The sequence below is a fragment of the Chaetura pelagica genome, unplaced genomic scaffold (assembly GCF_000747805.2).
Source record: "Chaetura pelagica isolate M959 unplaced genomic scaffold, ChaPel_1.0 scaffold531, whole genome shotgun sequence".
NCBI lineage: Eukaryota > Metazoa > Chordata > Aves > Apodiformes > Apodidae > Chaetura > Chaetura pelagica.
The window spans coordinates 1,000,004-1,020,581 of NW_009952362.1; the positions used below are offsets into that span (position 1 = coordinate 1,000,004).

The following is a 20,578-nucleotide window of genomic DNA, read 5'->3' on the forward strand; positions in this document are numbered from 1 at the left end:
TGATGTGCACATTCCTCTGCCTCAAATTAGCGGCTCGAGATAATAGCTGCTAATTGCTTCAAGTTTAAAAAGTGTTTGTATATGTGCAAACATATGTATATGTATATGTAATATTTCAAGTTCCTTGAATATCCTTAGCAATGTTTTATTACAGCTTAGTGAGTGTTTGAAGTCAAAACTATATGCCCACATTTCTAAAAAAAATATTAAGAAGATTTCTGCTGCTTTGGGCAGGAGACTCTCCATTCCACGGACTGTCCATCACTTTCCCTCTTTTTTTGAAACACGCAGGATTTCTGGCTGTTCAGCAGCCTGTTGTGAGTGGCTGCAAACTGGGCGTGGATTTGAGTCCCTGTAGTACTTGAGTAACATGCAAGCACTTCAGATTCAAAGCACACACCATTCTGAGCTGAAAGTGTGTTAAATCCACCATGTCCAGTGTATGGTCGATGGGCTACGTGGTGTTTGCTTGGTACATATGTAGGAGTGCTGATACGTCCTGGATGTATTAGTCTCACAAGCCTTGTGATGTAGCTGCCTATTATGGGATGTCTCTCATTGACTGTGTGCAATGTCTCATGCATATCATTCTGTCTGGATAATCTTGGACAGAAATACAGGACCCATCTCTTTTGAATTTCAAATATTAGATAGAGATTAATGAATAAATAAATATAAAAATAAATATAAAATTAAATGTTAAGAACCTGGTGAGGCTTAATAGCTGCATAAAGGGTGGATGCATGAGGTCTGTTTTTCTTGGAACAAATCTGAAGCGATGTCTTGGAGTAGAAAGAAAAAAACATTTCTTTTAAATTTTGACATAAAAAGAGGGGTTTTTTTTGTATAAACCAGTAGTCTGTGTTCCCATAAAGTGAGTGGAAAAATCAAAACCAGAGACAATTTATCTTCTATTGTGCCCATTGCAGGATGAGATAGGTCTCTCTCTGAATACATCTTTCTGATTAATATCAGAAGGAGCCTAACAGTAGCTTAGAGAAGACCTCTAACTTTTTGTTAGCTCAAATTAGGGAAGATGAATCCCAACTATTCATATCAACATTTTAGATTATCTGCATAGGGTTATTTACCAGTGAAAATCCATTCTACTCAAATTGATGAACAGGTCTGTAGTGTAAGATACTTGGGAAGCATTAACCTGTGCATCTGTGCACTCAAAGCAAATGTGCTGATGTGGTGCCTAATGGATAGGGGGAAGATGAATATGGGAAATGTTATAGTGCCATTATAAATCAATGATTCCTTATCATGTGGAATGCTGTTGTTCATTTCTGAAAGGATCTTTTGGAATTGCAGTGCAAAGAAAGAAAATGAGAACGGTCCTATGCTTGAAAAAAACTTGCACATGAAGAGTTTGAAAAGACTGGCACTAGTTCCCAAGCAAAGGAGATAAATAACAGAGCACATGATGAATCAAAATGTAAAAGGTAATAAAGAAATAGCTACTAAGAGAGAGTAGGAAGAATTCTTATACATAAAACAGTAGGTGATCACTCTGAATTTATTGATTGACTTTTTTATTTGATTGCTCAATAGTTATTTAGGGATTCCTAGCACATCACTAAGATTGGATAATTCTGCATAAATTGATACATGAAGCGAAAGTCCTGCCCTCATTTGTGTCTGTAAGTTTTCATTCAGTTCATAGGATTGCCCTGTTGTAGCCAGGAGCCAGTAGCATCATCTTCTTTCATGGCTAATACATCAGAGACCTTGCAGAGCAGGTGATTTATTTGTGACAAGACCTTGGAACAAGTCTGAATTTATTTACTGTACCAAAAAAAGGAGCTACTTTAATGAGCAACTTTGCCATTAAGGTCAGTGTCAGTTGTATTCAATTCTATAGCTGTGCAGTGATGGAGCCAGTACTTTCTCTACAGCTGTAACGTGCCGTTCTCTCTAGCTGCTCTTTACCCTTCCCTATCCATGCCTCTCAGTTCTCTCTACTGAAATAGTACCACTTTCTAAACAGAGGTGCAGAGAGAACCTGCAACTGCCTATAAAGTTCACCTTCCTGACAACTACCTGAACTTCTGTGGTATTCTCATGTGCAGAGCTTATATTACAGAACCCAGAGGTCAGGGAGAGTCTTTTCGTTTATGTATGAATCTAGAGTATTGATATTTTGGAGGATTTCTATTGTAAAAATTAATCGAGGGGGAATTCTGGGGAAAATATTTTTCAAGCAAGTCTTGTATAAGGTTTTCTAATGGAATTGATCAGGTTGCTTATAAGAGTCTAAAATGCAATATACTTCCATGAAAATGGGGATTATTTTCAGGAAGTTATGTTTTGAGGGAGAAAGCTTTGTTTGGATAAAAAACGTTATTCTGCCATAAGTAAACAAATAACATCAGTTCTACTCAGTTCTTTTAAACTAAAGAAAAGAGTAGGAATGATGTGTGTGTTTCCTTGCCAACAGATTAAAACTTTCCACTGAAATTGCAAGAAAGAATGAGCAAATGTCATCACCTGTTGTGGGAATGAGGAGAATATGGGCCAAAAAAGTTTCAGTACAGTGTTGCTGATTTGGGAACTCCTAAGGCAACATGAATACAGCAGTGCATTCACTGAAAATCAGCTTTGCTCTAGGACAGTGGTTTCTGCAGAAAGCAACACTCTTGTGGACAGACCTACAGCTGCCATAGGGAGATAATTATTGCCAAGTTAAAGTAGTCCTTCCCAGTTACCCAAAGGTTATGTGCAGGCTATACCAGGTGCAGTAGTTCAGTGTTTCTGCTGCATGCCTGGAGTTCCATGTTGGATGGGCATGGCTGCAAGGGGGACTAATGACATTAACAACACACTGGTGCAGACCCATTAAGAACTATGTTTTCACACAGAACCGTAGGTATCAGGAGAGGGACAGTAATAATGATGAAACTCTTAAAAATGTGTGGCATGAAGACTGCTGGCAGTACTGTTGCTACAGCTCTGGTGGCCTAAAGATGTGAGACAAAGTTTATAGGGAGAGGTAGTAATTTTTATGAGATTGGAATTGATGGAGTTAGAAAAGGCATAACTAAGCTTTTGGGCATACTCACTTTTGGGACTTGAGGAAGGATCTGGTCTCAGAAAATTGTCCTCCCTTTTCTTCCCCCAGCTACAGATGTAGGGCTCATAAAATGTTTCCTCCCTCTATTAATTTTGTTGAGTTTTCCTTGTGTAAAGCCTTCAGTGTCTGGTTTTTCTCCCAGAGGTCATACCAGTGTAGTTCAGCATCCAGTTAACACTCTCCCCATTCCTCCCTTAAGCTTTTGTCTCTGTCTGTGCTTGGATACCCTGAGGGTACCTTTGGCCTTTTTGATTCGAACTGGCTGTAAGTCAGCGTAGAGATCTGTGGATGGGCAATCAATACCTATTTTGATTGTTATTTGTGTCTTTATTTTTCTCTGGGATGGTGCAGACTGTGCTATCCCAACAGAGTGCAGCTGAAGTCAATCAGACTTTCAGCACTTTCCGTGGCGGTGACAAAACTACTGGGCATGGAAGAGTCCTCTGAGGTTGAGAAACTGGTATCTAGTTTGATTTTGGGGATGTCTGTTTTCTCTAGCAGAACAAACTCCTTTGGAGATGAACATTCTCAGATCTTCCTCTGGCCAGTGATCTCACTTTATAAGGACAAAGAATGACTCCTGCAGGTTCTGAATGAAAAAGGGTTTGGTCTTTGTTTCAGACACTGCTTCATTTACACTTTAAATGGGAACCATTAAGCAAAGAGGTATGGTGAGAGGCAGTACATTCTCATTTTTGAAGGCCTTTAAAGTGAGAACATGGGTAGCCATTCCCCTTTCTGCTCACATACCATAATTTATCAAGGTGTTTAATTGCATGCTGAAATTCAAAAGAGGGTCTTCTCTGTCACATGGACCCTCCTGCCATTTTGCTTCTTGGGAAGCTCCCTTGGCAGTTTTTTGTGCCACTTCCTTTTTGATTCAGTCTCTGGAAACTGCACAGCTCTTTCTTAACTCCACATTTCTTAAGGTTGTCCTGGGACATATGATGGTCCCATGTCCAAAAAGGTAAGCTGCTCTGGAGGTTGACCAAGTGCTTTTGAGGTTGATGTGATGAAGGAATAAAGCAGTGTGAGGGAGCTGGGAAGAGAGAGTCTTTTCCTCCTGAATGAGATTGGGCTTGTGGCGTTGCCATTTAGGAGCAGGGGATGTTGGTGGTAACCTGCAGCTTGCATATGCAGCAGTATGGGAGCACCTTCAGTTCTTATAGATGGAAGGAATTCCATGTGGGAAGTGAAAAGTTGAAGTCAAAATGCTTCTCTTTGATACTGATCATGTGTCTGGCTCTCCTTAACCCTCTGAAGTAATTTTGAACTTAGAAGACTTTTGCTTAATTCAAAGAGTTTCACAGCAGGGCAGCATCTCAGCCTGCTCAGTGGCAGGATTGACAATGAGCAAACCCAGAATTTCTCCAGATGTTGTGTGGTGCAGCTAAGTGGGGCTCTTACAATACACATCTGAATAATTCCTCTGCCTCAAAGGAGCCAGCGCTTCCGCCAAAAGCTGTTGAACCAATTTAGTCTTCTTTTGCATCAGAAAGTCTCCTTAAAACATACGTAGATGTCAGTGTTCACCCACAATCACTGCTAGGTTCTTATAGCACCTATGGATAATATTGGCCTTTTTGGATCACTGGAGTCTTGTTAGTGTGTCAAAAAAATTCAACTGAAGTGGTTTTATTAAAAAAAATGGCTTTTTCAGAAAATGCCTTTTAAAATTTTTGTCTACTTTGAATCAAATCACATTTTTCTCAAAGAGGATATATTTATAAGAATATTTTTTTTTCAGGCTCAGTGAGAAGAAAAATATTTTTCATTTATAGCTTTAGAACTTGAATGGGAGAACATTTCTCTTTAAGGTTCATTCATCTGGATAGAGGGAGAAAAAAGTTCCTAATTTCATAAACAAAATATGTCTAATCTTAGCTCAGAGAAGCAGTTTATTGCTTTTACTGTTTTCAACTGTGGTTGTTTAGAAAAACTTGGAGGTGCTTATGTTTAAAATTTACAGGGTATTAGTAGGCTAAATGAGCATATTTGCTGGATCCAAGTCAGTTACCAGGTGAGTAGACTTCAACCAACAGCCATAGCTGAGATTATGCCAGTTCATAGAAATGCCTGACTTCAGTTTTTCAGCTGTCAATTTAATAACTTCAATAAGTAGAAAATTTCTCCAGGAATAAAGAAAGGAAAAAAGTTTGATATTAATTGTTGGTTTTTCTTTTTTTTTTTTTTTTTCTTTTTTTTTTTTTCTTTTCTAACTTTATTGTAAAACTTCTCAGCAGTGAAACAAGATAGGAGGGGCAAAATTAAACTTTGATTTCCTAGTCTAGAGCCTTCTCTTTATTTTCATAAAAGCTAAATACACCATGTTCAAATATAAATTTCTTTCCTCCATTTTTAAACTAGGAGCCAAAGGTCTTAACAGAAATCAATCTGGGCAATTTATTTTTAACTTCACCCTGCTTAGCTACGATTGATTTTTATCTTTGCAATCGATGGTAGAGAAAACGGCTTGGCGGGACAATGGAGCACTCTCCAACTTGTCGGGTTTGGTCTTTGAGTCTTTTATTGAAGAAATCATTAAAAGCTTATTATGAAACTAATAGGATGAAGACGTTTAAATGGTGAACATGATTACACCTGTTTTACTGGTGAATAATGCCTGCTACAGCTGATCTTCTCTTTCCCCTATTTAAAACACTGGACAGCACTCCAGTGGGGAAACCAATCCATACAGATGAAAGAAAGCACATCCCAGATGCTTGTTAAAATCTCTTCTTAAAGCAAGACAGGCAGTAAGTAGTTAGGTACTTTCCTATTCACTGCTGGGTGCTTTTCATCCATTTCTAGCACTGTTTCATCTTTGCTGCGCCAGGTATCAGATTTAGACCTTGAATCTAAGTATCTGTTGATAAAAAATAATTAATGTTTTCCTTTATTTAGTTATTTACATTTGATTTCTAGGGCTTTTTGTGCTGTGCTTTCTTCTGTCACTCTCTCATCTCCCTTCACATTGTCTGATTTATTAGCAGTGTCTGCAGCTAAAGATGTTAAGGATTACCTTGGCAGACTCATATGTTTCCTCTGCAATGATTCAAAAGAGATTTAGTGTCGAATTGAATGTTCTTCTCTCTTAAGTTGTTTTCTGTGTGGGTGATGTGCATTTGCAGCTCTCACATGGCTCCTGTTTTGGTGTAACTGTGCACATTTTCTACAGGAGTTACTTTTAAAACAAATCCAGTATTTTCAGTCAGGATTACACTGTCCTATGCCTGTGCCCATGAGAGCTCTGAGAAGAGAGGAAAGTGAACAGGGACTGAGCCAGTATAATAAATGCTTAGCATATTTTCATGGATGGGTCAGGCACTCTAAAAAGTGCCGTGATTTCAAAGCCTGCTGAATTTACCAGGAAGCTTTGTGCATAGGAACACTAATCCACTGTGTCTGCAGCACAGGGACACGTATCTTCTTATACTCAAACCACTGCGTATTGCTTTAATGACTGTGCAGAAGGTGTGATATTGCTGAAAACCACAGGGAGAGAACTCAGGTGGTACCTGTCATGATGTGATTTATGCTGGGGCAGTGAAGAATCTTAGTACACAGAAATATCTGAAAGATAGTAGTTTGTCCTGGCCATGGTGGGTAATCAAGAAGAAAGAATATTATGCTAGGCTCATGTAGATGTGTTCTTCCTCGTCATCTGCATCTCTTGTTACTGGCATTGGGGTTAGATTTGGAAGAAGAGGCACAACTTTTCAATCCTGAATAGTAGCTGATTCTAAAGAACACCAAAATCCCTTGCTAAAGGTATAAGTGGAGCAACCTGTCTGCTTAACTTGTCATCACTCCTCCATGCTTTAATCCACAATTTGATTTTGGAGATTTTATGTCCACAAGAAGGAGAAAGGGCAACTAAAGTTAAAGGAGCAAGGAGGGATGCCAGGGTGTCCTGTGGAGGTGGAAAACATAGATCCAGGATGGCATTATAATCCTGATACAGTATTTCTCAACTTTTTACTTCTACCAACTAATTTTACATTACTGGAAGGAAGGAATCTATAAACAGAGGAAACCACCTCAGAAAAAAAGTGAGGGGTTTATTGAAAATAACATCAACCAGATATTATCAGCTACTTAGTATGCACAAGGAAATTTAGAATTTGGTTCTGTAATGGAGTGAGTCACCATTTGCTATGGTTGAAGTGGGAGACTAATTACAGGAGTCACAAATGTCTAAACATGTCTGGTCACTGTGGGTTGATCTCTGTTATTTCCAATTCTCTTTTACTTTGAACATTTTCAGTAGTGTAAAACATAGATGACCTGTTCCAATAACTGTGCAGGACAAGTGATAGTTATCATGGTAGACCACCCAGGCTGATAAACAATGTAGAAAAGAGCCCTCTGTTCTATTTTAGCTCTTAGCTTAGGAAGAGTCCACTACCTGCACGCTGTCACTGTTCCCCTGCCGAGGCTGTGCCTTTAGCACATGGTGTTTCATTGTCAGCATCAGTGAATGTTCCTTTAGGCTTTCAACATGTTCTTCAAGCAGCAGGAGGCAGGTGGGTTCTTGCTTAACCCAGAGCAGTTTCAGAGATTTAGTAGTTCTGTGTTTTTTTACAGCCATACCTGCCTTCAATTGGAAATTACAGGTCCCAGCAGTGGCTAGTCAGGAAGATGATAAGGAAGCCTGGTACACTGTGGTCTGTGTGAAAAAATGTGGAAGTATTACAGAGTAGTAGGTGATTGGTGGAGGGAAGTAGAAAGAACATGTATTAGGAAAGACAGATGTGGTTAAGGACAAATACATTTGTCCAAAGGAATCATTTCCACTGGCTAGATGCCAAATTAAACACATAAAATAGAAATCCAGAAAAACAGATTAACGAACTGATCATTAGCAAAGGAGGAGTAAAAAGACAAACCCAGCTAATTCTGTACTGAGCATGACAGATGAGCTCACAGCAAATAATTGGGCGACATTCATCAAATGTGAGCTAAAAGGAGGCATTAGAGGGCAAAACACTATCATAATCTCTGGGATTTACAATGTTGGAGAGTTTGCTTATAGGAAAATGAAAAGTTCATCGAAATAAATTAAGTTGGGCTTTCCAAAATTCATTCTCTACCACAGTGCTTGCCAAAACTTTATTAAAGTCTTGATAATTTTTTGGAACTGTTGTAACCATCCATGTAAATCATGCAAAGATGAGATCCTGGCTGGGAAAAGCTTCATGCAACTTCAGCCAACATAATTGTGGGTGGCTTCCTATTAACTGGCTCAGAAAGACCACAGATTGCGATTTCTAAACCTTTGTCAAGGTGACCTAGTCCAGGTAGAGGACAGGAAGGGGGTTTAGCTAATGCACAGTGAACACGAATGGTGTTTGAATCCTACCTTTCTGCCTTAAAGAAACAAAAAAATCCAAATAAATCTCTAGGCACCAGTTTGCAGTGAAATAAAGCCCCAAACCTATGTAAAATTTTTTGAGTTTGGCTGATTTGGAGTAGATCCTGTCTTGACACAGAGTGGGAATTTGGTCACTGTTTGATATTGCTGCACTCCATATCATTAACTTAGTGATTGTGGACTCACAGCCCTTTCACCATCCTCACAGCTGGAGAGCAGGACCCTCAAATACTACTGTGCCAGTGCACCAGTGCACAGAGCATGAAGTGAGAACCAATTAACTTATGTTCTCTCCTGTCTCTGCCACTGCCTTGTCCTGAGATCCCAGGCAAATCACTTTTGATTTTCCTGTCTGTGTTTCCCCTTGACTTCGGCTATAAGTTGTACATATAGAGTTTGTGGGTCATTTTTCTGCTTCCTTAGACAATGTGTGGTATAATAGTGGTGCCTTTTTTTTTTCTTCTGGGAGCACTAAATGCAGCTGTGATAAATTTACAAGTAAGAAGTCTTAGTGCAGAAGCCTAGTGTATAAGTCCTGTTTCTGAACCTTTCCTTCCAGTTCTTCAAACTACCAATAGAAAAAAAAGCCTTATCTTGAGTTGATTAGAAATCAAATTTCATGTCCAGTAATATCATGTCCTTCAAATGATAGTTGTTCTAGGGAAGAAAGCCACTATCTAGAGGTGGTATCATTACTGAGAGTGTAATTGATGCTATAGCAATATTCTGACATATCAGTGTCAGATAAAAGGACAGATAGCTAGGATAGAATCTAGGACCTTTCTGTTAGCTTTATTGGAAGCTTGAGAAGCCAACAAATAACATCCTATATAAAAGAGAAGTGCTTTGTGTTTTGTCTTAAAACTTGCATGAGTGCCAAAACAGCAGAAGAAATTCACCACTATAAGCCCTGTTGTAGCCAGGCCTGAAATAGTGCCAGAAAGAACACCTACAGCAAGACTAAGTGACTAGTGACAGGTTTAAAATCCCATACTTTACAAATTATCAAGGGTAGATCTCATTGATACATGGCATTTATGTGTAGCCTTTGCAGCTCATTTAGTCCATAAAATGGCAGTTTTGGATGTCTGTCAGTTCCCCCACCCAAAACCTTGTTCAGCTACAGTATGATTTTAGAGAAACCAGTTTTATAGTGACAAAGAGCATGTAAGAGCTTAACTCCAGCTTTCCAGGAGCACGTTCATTGCATTTACTGTTTGCATTAAACAGTGTTAGTGTGGATCTCTGCTGTTAGTCATGGTAAAAGGCTTTTGGAAGAAAACCCTGACCCCAGGGGAATTTCTTTCCATCATTTATCCTGACTGATGGGGGAGGTACCAGCAGATTAGAAATCAGCCAATGTAACCTCCATATGTAGCAAGAGACAGAAGGATGATCCAGGCCTGTTAGTCTGACTCCAGTACGAGGGAAACTGATGGAGCAGATCATCCTGAGTACCATTATGCAGTACATGCAGAACAACCAGGTGACCAGGCCCAGTCAGCATGGGTTCATGAAAGGCAGGTCCTGTTTGACTAACCTCATCTCCTTCTATGACAGGGTGACCTGCTTATTGAATGAGGGAAGGCCTGTGGATGTTACCTACCTTGACTTTAGCAAGGCCTTTGATGAGGTTTCCTGCAGCATTCTCCTAGAGAAGGAGGCTGCTCATGGCTTGGATGTGCACATGCTTTGCTGCATGAAAAATTAGTTGGATGGCCAGATCCAAAGAGTTGTATTCCATGGAGTTAAATCCAGTTGGTGGCTGGTCAGGAGTGGTGTTCTCCAGGGCTCAGTGCTGGGGCTGCTCCTGTTTAACATCTTTATTGATGACTTGGATGAGGGGATAGAGTGCACTTTCAGTAAGTTTGCAGATGACACTAAACTGGCTGGGAGTGTTGGTCTGCTTGAGGGTAGGGGGGCTCTGCAGAGGGATCTGGACAGGCTGGATTGATGGGACAAGGCCAATTGTATGACTTACAATAAGGCCAAATGTCAGGACCTGCACTTCAGCCCCAACAACCCCCAGCAGCACTACAAGCTTGAGAGGAGTGGCTGGAGAGCTGTCCAGCAGAGAGGGACCTGGGATTGCTGATTGACACCAGCTTAACATGAGCCAACAGTGTGTCCAGGTGACCCAGAAGGCCAACACCATCCTGGACTGCATCAGAAATAGTGTGACCATCAGGACCGAGGAGGTGATCCTGCCTTGGGGAGGCCGCACCTTGAGCACTATGTTCAGTTTTGGGCACTGCAGCATAGGAAGGACATTGAGGTGCTAGAGAGGGTACAGAGAAGGGCAGCTAGGCTGATTAGGGGGCTGGAGAACAGGTCTTATGAAGGGAGAGGCTGAGGGAGCTGGGGCTATTCAACCTGGAGAAGATGAGGCTGAGGGAGACCTCATTGCTCTCTACAACTACCTGAAAGGAGGTTGTGGTGAGGCATGTGCTGGCCTCTTCTACCTAGGAACTAGTGATAGAACAAGAAGAAATGGGGTCAAGTTGCACAAGGGAAGGTTCAGATTGGATATTGGGAAAAATTTCTTCACAAAAAGCATGGTAAGGCTGCCCAGGGAGGTGGTGGAGGCGCTGTCCATGGAGGTGTTAAAAAAATGTGTTTTAGAAGGTTTAGTGGGATTGTTGGACTTGATGATCTTAAAGGTATTTTCCAACCTTGATGATGATTCTATGTTTCTGTAGTGCAAACAGACAAGGCTGAGAAGCAGCAAAGATAAGATGCATTAGCTCTTACTTACGGGAGAGGAACAGAATTACAGGGACTTTAAGTGACGTGGTGAAGGCAGTGGTGCTGGAACCATGTGATGAAGCCAGATGATGTTTCTTCCACTCAAGACCTTAAACTTTATACCTACTTTTTCCTTTTTCCTTAGATGTTAAAATCATGCCTGAGTTTGAAGCATGAGAGACAAATAGGAAGCTTCAGTAGCACCGTTTAAATAAATAATGCTCCAGCCCTCTCAAGTCTGGGAATTCTTTGGAGTTGTACAGATGCTTTTGGGAACAGTTGTCATAGAAAAGATATCTCATAGGCCATAGGTCATAGAAAAGATATCTTAAAGAAAGGTTGTCCAACCTTCTTAGAGGTGTCAGCATAGGGTGTCTTGGAAGAGTTGTCACTCACTGTCTTTGGTGTTTCCACAGGTGACAGCTGGTGGAAAAGCAAATTACTATGTGTCATACAGACGGGAGCCTTTTGCACAGATTAAATTGCCCAAATACTCTCTTCCTAAGGTGAGTACACTTTTTATGAACACAAGTAGCATCTTGAATAGTGCAGCCTGCCCAGTGGTGAAGCACCTCAGTGGGGTTCATCTCTGGGAATATCCATTTGTTGTGCTACTTGAATGATCTTTCTTAAGTACAGATTCGGGATCTTTAGCTCTCCCTGCCTTAAATTAGTGAGTGTTTCAGGAAGAACAATTTTTTTCCTCTGTAAATTGCAAATGGGAGTGAAGAGGTACCTCAGAAAACGTTTTGTTTCCGTGATGGTGGTGTGGAATTCAGAATGTTTGACCACACACCAACTTTTGGAAACCCTGCTGCCATTTTTCAGAAGAACATTATTTACGCTCCCACCTTGCAGGTTGGCCTTGAAAGCTACCCCTCATTAGAAAGACAAGTGGGTAGACAGAATTACTGCCTTGTGATTGTCCGGCTTTATTGATTGATGCTGTCACAGATTGCTGCTGTGTTATAAGACAGATTTGTTGGTGGCCCTGGTTTGGAATTAGTGAATAGTATATGGATAGTTTTGTCATTTAAAAATTGAAGGTCTTTTTAAACTAAGTGTCATGGCGAAGTCTTCTAACCCCGTAAAGGAGGCTTGTTTATGCTGCCCTTAGTCACTAGAATATTTTTCCTGTACAGTAATAACTATCCTGTCAGCTGTAGATTAACAAACTCTGCTGGAGTTGTACATATGTGAGGCTGACAACAGGGTAATGTAATATCTACACTGCAACTGGTCAAAACAGACTGAAGTCATTGGATGATTTGCTTTATTTTCACACTGCTGGAATAGGTTGGGTATGTACTTACTTTTAAGGAATTAGAGGTTATTCAAGTATAACCTTCCTGATTCAGTCTTCCTTCATTGAGGAAAATGTCAAACCTCCCACTGATTACACTCATTGGGACAGAATTAAGTCCTCAAATGATTTTTCTCCCTATCCCATGCTGATAGGCTATGTTAGGTCTATTAGAAATATCTCCATCTAATCAACCCCAACTTTTCACCTTGATACCTCACACAGAATATAAAGTTGCCTCCTAGGCAGGATGGAATACTGAACTGGTCTTTCCCCAGATAATATTCCCCAAAATCAGGTCACTCTATCCTTTGGGAGACTTCCAGAATTATAGTTTCTTCCTGCAGAAACAGTGCAAGAAATTAATCAAGGCTCCTTGGCACTCTGGGGAAATTTAAAATAGATTCAAATAGATAAATTAAGTCCCACATAACCACAGTGATTTTGCTTGTAGCTGAACCAGTGTTAGTTTGTTCAACAACAATGGCAAGGATGAAGTAGTTCAATATTCATTGCCCCCCTGACAATCATTTCCCATGAACCTGCTTTATAAGAATACCAAGAAAATGCACTGTCAAATCTCTTTGATATTAAAACTAAATGAAGAAACCCATGCTGGTCATTCATATCTTGGTCAGCAGCAGAAATCCAAAATAGGTTAGTGGGTGGATTACTTGATAGCCTATATATAGTGGAATCATAGATGTCAGAAAAACTACCAATAGAAATGTTATTAAAAATCACTACCAGCATTAGCTTAAATTGATCCCTATACCTCAGCTTCAAATAAATGCAAACTCTCAGGTTTTTTGAAACTGGTTCTTTACCAGTTGTAAACACAAGTCCCTTAGTTCCATCCATGGGGATGGAAATTGTCACTGCTTTTAGTCTGGTGCTACACCACACTTGGTGACCGTGAGGACTCCAGGCTCTAAGGCTATGAATCTTCAGTGAGTGATAAAACTGACTTTCAAATTTATAAATAAAAAATGAAACTGGATTCAATCCCTTGAAGCTACCAAAAATGAAGAAAGCAAAACCCCTTTGCCCAGCTTGTGATCATTAAAAAAAATGAAATGCAGGAAAGTCACAATGGTGGAAATTTATTGGCTTGCTCTAACAGAAAATTGTTTAACGTACCTATAATTCATGCTCCATCTCCATTCTTTCATAAGTCATGGTAATTACTACATGTCCCAAAGGGCAAAGAAATACAGAGATCCTCTGTAGTAGGCCTTTTGTCTTCTTTTAACAGGACATGCATATTATCAGCACAGATGAGAATCAGGTGTTTGCAGCCGTTCAGGAGTGGAACCAGAACGATACGTACAACCTGTATATCTCAGACACCCGAGGGGTGTACTTCACCCTGGCCTTGGAAAACGTGAAAAGCAGTCGAGGACTGGAGGGGAATATCATCATTGACCTTTATGAGGTATGTAGTAAAGGTCACCCTACAAAGAACAGCAAATGCTTGCTAGTTCAAGAGAGTATAAAGCTCTGACCACCCTTCCAGGATCTTCATTTTTTTGGGGATCAACCCAGAGGCATTTGCTGGATCTGATGCTGAGCCAGCTCATGAGGGAATAGATGCAATACATTCTGCAATAGGCATGACAACTGGTTGCTTTCAAGTCAGTGACTGCTTAGCTATGTGCCATTTCCAAAAGGGAAAACCATTATCCCTCTCATCCTGATGGGGACACGTAGAAAAGGACTCAAAACTCTATTTGCCAGCTTGAACAGCTACAGACACCTGCTTGTAAGTAGGGAATATGGTTTCCACCTTTCTGAACTCTGAGCACGTTATGAATTATAAGTAAAAGTTTACAGGTGCCATTTGCCCAGAGATAACAGTTGGATAACTTCTACCCTGAATTGACTTCCATTCTCATTCTTCTGCTAGGCCTTTCAGCCTTGGCCAACAGCCATCCATTCAGAGCAGTTGTTTCAGTTCCTGGTTTTCTCAGAGCATTCTGGTTTTGATCTGTCGTAACTCATTGGATGGAAGATCTGCTGAGATTCAGGGCTCAGTGCTTTGCCAATGACAAATGACTAATTGGTAAACTAATAGTAATGGCTGCAGGCTGACTGGACACAGTTCTATGGTTACATGGAGAAATGTGTTTGCTGTTCCACAGAGAAGTTAGGATTATACATTTATTTATTTCTGCCAGAATAATGCCCATTTAACAACATCATCAATTTGTTTATAAAAATACAGATAGTTCAAGGTAATAAAAAAAAAATAATTAAAAATGTATGGATCAGTATAAAGGACAGGCTTTGTGTTTCATTTTCATCTAGTTAAATACATTTTATTGCCTCTGAAAAAAATGTATTTCTTTATTGTGATGAACCAGCTAAAATAAACATGCATCATGTCATTGGCAAACTCTGTATTTCCCAGCTATATGTGATAGACTCTTCACTGCTAAATGCAGATGGAGATTTTCAGAACCATTCAAAGGGCCATGTCACTCAGGGGCCTTTAGAGTAGTCACAAAGTTGCAGATTTGCAGCAAGTTCCTTCCTCCTTTCTCACTTTCAGAGCTGTACAACAGATACCAGACTCAACAAAAAATCTTCTTGAGGACATTTTAGTCATGTTCTATTGGAATGGGTTCTGATGATAAAGATAAATATCAAAACATTTGGAACAGTTGGGTTGATTTTGACAGAATTTGTGAATGTAAGGAAAGTGAAGAAATCAAGTTTGCATATTCAGGATTTCCATGTTTTGTGTAAAAGGAAAAGAAAGGCTAACACAAAAAGACCCCACGGGACTTCTGATGTGACCTGCTGTCTACCATGTAATGGCAATCAGGGGAGGGAGTAGGGCAGATCACATCTCCAGGTTCACAGAGCTCCTGTGTGACAGTGCATGCTGTACCTTCAAGCTCATCATCAGCATGTCTGCAGGCACTCAATGAAATCCAGAAGTGGGCTGTTTCCTAGGGATTTGCTCTGTGAACATCTTTGCCTTTTTCTTCCAGAGAAAGAGACTGCACGAGGCCTTTCAGCTGTGCAGGAATCAGTGAGATGTACCTGTAACACTATTCACTGTCTTCCAAGGATGGACTGAGATAGCTCTATTGCTTTTCCAGGGACCTTCCACTTCTGAAAGTGCTCAGATGGGCCTTACATTTGGCCTGTTCTTCCGATGTATTTTTTCATCTCTCTCAATTTTTCCTAGGTAGCAGGGATCAAAGGCATATTCCTGGCTAACAGGAAGATAGATGACCAAATCAAGACATTCATTACCTACAACAAGGGCAGAGACTGGCGTTTGCTGCAGGCACCGGACACTAATCTAAGAGGGAATCCTGTAGTTTGCCAGCTGGTGAGTGGCAGACCTTTTCCAAAGCACAACTGACTGCTTCAGAGCTCCGTGTTTTAGTCACTGGGCTAACAAAACATCCAGAGAAACTGGGTAGGAGAGATTCTTGCCAATCTGAGAGCTGCAAAGTCAGGATGCTCCAAAAGAGGGCACAGTTTACAGACAAGAGCACTGAATTTGGTTTAGTACCATAATTCAACAGCATTCAGTGAAAAGCCATTTTATAGTAGGCTGTAGCCTCTGTCTTTCAAAAGAGTGGTATTTGTCTGAAGTTTCACTGGTTAATCTGTCTCCCTGCTTTTTTTCTCTTGACCTGCTGAGTGTTACTTGAATCAAGTAGACTTCTTTTTCTATAGCTTCATAGATTTTGAGGGGAAATTCTGGCCATACTTCTTGACCTTTTTTATGGAACTTAAGTCAGAATAAGAAAGGTTCTGGGAAAAGTGCTCTAGGTCAGATTGTTCGTAAAACAAATGCAGACATGACTGATTGTAATGCAGCTTTCCTACTTCTGGTGTTCTCAGCCACTTCCATGGTGCGTATTTAGAAAATGAACATATGCTGCTATTTGTAACACTGCAAAGAACAGAGAGGTCATTTTCAGTAGGATCGGAGCATCTGTGTGCAGTTGCCAAGGGCTCCTCTGATATTTAACTTGTTGCATATTAAGCTTCTGCCTTTTGTTTGTTTCTTCTCAACAGCCCTTTTGCTCATTGCACTTACATCTGCAACTCTCAGAGAATCCATACGCTTCAGGAAGCATTTCCAGCAAAGAGACAGCTCCTGGGCTGCTGGTGGCAACAGGTAAGAACATAAGTACTTCTTAACACACCTCTGTTGCTCATTGGATGCCTGAGAGTATACAAGATGTTTCCTGTTGGTGTAAAAGCTTTCATCTCTGTTTCAGCAAGTGCTGAGCTAATTCATGTTAACTAATTATCATTTGCTGTGGGAGGCATGTGATCCCTAACTTCAAAAGAGATAATGCTTGTCAGGTGTTTGTTGCTTTGCAATAACCCATGCAGGTCTAGGCTCAAATCTGCAAGGGATCATTACCGACTGGCATTTCTGACTCCTCTCATCAGACTTCATTACAACCACTCATTTTATCTCTTTTGTCCTGTTCAGCCTAGCAGCAGCGTGCAAGTGTGTCAAGTTAGCATATTGCCTATATGAATTTACACTGTTTCTAACCAGCCATTTCCATTCGCATGTCCTTCTGTGTTTCCACGTGTCTGACATACTAAGCCAGAACCTGAGTGACAGGTTCCCTTAATGACATTTATAGCTCACCGAGGGAAACACCATGTGATTTCCAATTCACTGATTCAGGAAAAACTGAGCGAGAAGATTTTTTAAACCTCCAGATCTTCCTATGCACAGCCAAGTGGAGTCATCACTCCTGACACTTGCTAGATGGATGCTTAGGAACAAGTTCTACTCATGGTGCTGTTTGCAGAGTCTTTTTTCTTTAACCTTTTAGTAAGCAAATAGAGGCAGCAGGACAGTGAGATTCCAGACATTGGTTTAAATTGTTAGTAAATGAGGTTCTTTTCAAGCTGCCAGTGCATGGGATAAATGCTTTCCCAGACTAACAATTAACCTTTAAAAGTCAGAATATAATTTCTGTTTTACTACTTGGTGCAATAAAAATCTTAACCTGATGGGAATACACACATCTGTTTCAACTAACCAGTTTCACAACAGGAACATCTCACCATGTTGGAGAATGTTAAAGGATGAGCATTGCAGCTTACTCTCACAGGCATTGGCTGCTCAAACTCTCTGTCTTACTCTTTGATTTAAACTGGTGCATTTCCAGCAGTGATGGAAAAAGACTCTTGATGTGAGGGAGGGCACAGGTTAGATTCTTGCAAAGGGAAGAGATATATGTTTTAGTTTCTAGTTGTACAGCTGCCAAATCCTCTTGACTTGTTTAGGAGTTTGTTGTGTTTGATAGAGTTTGAATCCGTGTTGCTGGAAGAGACCGGATGGAGAGAATGAAGAAAAGAATGTAACAGGTTTGCACAGAAAAGCAGACATTATCTCACCTTTTTACTCTCTTTCCTTTCTAAAACCTGGAAATCTGTTTGGAAAGTTGGTTTTCCAGTTTCAATATTTAAAATATGAGGATAGAAAACTTTCACGTCTGCCTTTAAGCCACTTCCTAATTTTTGAGGACTTCCACTCATGATGAGACAGTGGGCTAAACAGACCGTTGGACTGGTAGATTTATCCTGGTGAACCTGGATGTCCCTATAGACTCTCTGTCTACATGGTTGTCCACTGCAGGTTTTCCTTGTGCCTTCATCTAAAGCCATTGGTCATTTGGGCTACTGTCAGGGAAGGAGGTTAGATGATGGACAGTGTTGCATTTCCTACATTTGGAGCACCAATGGAAAAGCCTTTCTTGAACTGTCCTGCATCCCTGAGCCAGAAACTTTATTTTTTTAAGCAGCATTGTCAGAACAATGTGGCTAGCTGGATTCTGTTATAGTGACAGGAGAGTGTCTACCCACACCTGGGGTTTCATTTCTAATTTTCCAACACTGAATGTCAGAAATTCAATTAACATTTTCATTAGTGTGTTTTTATTATGCTCTTGTTGATGCTACAGATGTGTGGAGTGCCACCTCTCCTTTTGCTATTTTCCATGGAAATTATATGCACTTTAAAAATAACTTCATATGGAGAGTAGAAGAGTGACTCATGGGGTAAAGAATTAATGGGCTTTTAATAAAGAAGTCATAGGTTTGATCACAATATGGTAGCTGTGGGTCATTATCTTTGGGAGGCTTTCCAACAGAGTATCTGTCAGTTTTACATCTGGCTACAACAAAAGCCACAAGTTCAGAGAAAAATATATATGAAATGAAATACCTGGTAGCCAGGAACAGTGGCCATTTTTCTGCTGCCATTCTGATGATCTGTGTGCACCAAGTGGGTGTGTGGTTTCATCCACAGTTTTTTGGGTGTGTAGGTCCTTGGCTAGAGTAAGCCTGCCTTTAGTGGCTGGCAATTATGGGCAATGCTCTCAGCTGGGAAAATAAACTGATAATACTGTTTCTCCCCAGTGCCAATTTTCAAATGGCACAGCTCTTGTAAATTAATCTTGCCATCTGACCAGGGTGTTATTTTTAGATGTGAATAGTATCAAAAGCAGCAAAGCAGTGTTGGTCAGGCCAGGTACTTCTGGTTTCCTGGAAAAATGCAGCTGTGTTCATCGATACAAGAATATCTGACACTTGTTTGTGTTGCAGGCAATATTGGCTCTGAGCTTTCCTACAGTGATGTTGGTGTATTCATCTCTTCTGATGCTGGAAATTCCTGGAGACAGGTATGTTTTACAGAGCAAAGGAAAGCATAGAGCCTTTTGCTGTTCTTCTCTTAAGTCTTTCCTTCCCAGTGCAGCAGAGCACTCATGCAGTACCCAATTCATTTGCAGATCTTTGAGGAGGAGTACAATGTGTGGTTTCTGGACTGGGGAGGGGCACTAGTGGCCATGAAACGCACATCAATGCCCATCCAGCACGTGTGGTAAGGAAGCTTGTTACTTTGAGAAGGTTTCCTCATAAAGCTGACAGTGGTGCTTATACCACTTGCATCACCTGGTCAACATTAGCTAGTGTCTGCAAAACTAGCAAATAAGATCATTCTTATCTGCATTTTGCTATAATTTTGGTTTTGTTGATTAATATAATGATACATTAATTACTCTTTGCACTCTACATGTACTGTAAGACTTCAGGTGGGATTTCCTTCCCACAGACACACACATGCTGAGTAAAAAAGTCATGCTTTGCGCTTCAGGTATTTCTGAGAGGATGTGTCTCACTTCTACTTTTTGTTTACAGAATTTAGTATTAAACTGGTATGACAGATAAAGGGAGAGAGACAAGAGGGTAGTAGGTGTTGCTAAGGACAACAGAAGTATGCTGCTAATGGTGCTGTCTCCTATAAGATTTCACTGTCAATTTCCAGAGATACAAAGGTGGCAATTTAATAGAGTTGGGGGTGGAATGGGGCAAAATTCATTCTCAGTTGGAGATACTTCTATGAATGGGTTATAAGTGGGTCTAAGCACTAAAAATACTCCTCAAAATTATCCTCTCCTTAGCCTTTGCCTTTCTCACTCCTGCACAAGTTAAGCACTGGAGAGAGGCATTCTGAAATTCAGAACTAACCTTGTTTACAGAATTGTGTGTAAGGGCTACGAGGATGATTAAGGGAGTGGAACACCTGCCTTATGAGGAAAGGCTGAGACCTGGGGCTTTTCAGTCTAGACAGGAGAAGACTGAGAGGGCATCTAATTAATGTCTATAAATACATGACGGCTGGGCACAAAGAAGGCAGGGACAACCTTTTGTCACTTGTGCCCTGTGATATCATAAGGGGCAGTGGATTCAAACTTGAGCACAGGAAGTTCCACCTCAACAAGATTAAAACCTTCATTACTGTGAGAGTTACAGAGCACTGGAACAGACTCCCCAGAAAGGTTGTGGAATCTCCTTCTCTGGAGACTTTAAAGACCTGTCTGGATGCCTTTCTGAGTAATCTGCCCTAGTTTTGGTCCTGCTCTGGCAGGGGGGTTGGACTCAATGATCTTCAGAGGTCGCTTCCAACCCCTAACATTCTATGATTCTGTGATTATTAGCATTACTTTCAATCTCTGGTTTTGAGAGGGAGAAGGGCATGGCTAAAGGATGAACTACCCAACTTCTAATGTTGTTAAGAAGTGAA

At 40.6% G+C, this 20,578-nt stretch overlaps 1 protein-coding gene across 1 annotated transcript in view; it reads left to right on the plus strand.

Moving 5' to 3' along the window:
- The window catches only part of SORCS3 (sortilin-related VPS10 domain containing receptor 3), a 275,728-nt gene that overhangs the window by 201,147 nt on the left and 54,003 nt on the right, over positions 1 to 20,578 (plus strand). Inside the window, exons 9-14 of the mRNA XM_010007928.1 lie at positions 11,612 to 11,701; positions 13,754 to 13,933; positions 15,695 to 15,841; positions 16,540 to 16,642; positions 19,099 to 19,175; positions 19,284 to 19,375. Of these exons, the coding sequence (XP_010006230.1) occupies positions 11,612 to 11,701; positions 13,754 to 13,933; positions 15,695 to 15,841; positions 16,540 to 16,642; positions 19,099 to 19,175; positions 19,284 to 19,375 (689 nt within the window). The remainder of the gene's footprint in view (positions 1 to 11,611; positions 11,702 to 13,753; positions 13,934 to 15,694; positions 15,842 to 16,539; positions 16,643 to 19,098; positions 19,176 to 19,283; positions 19,376 to 20,578) is intronic.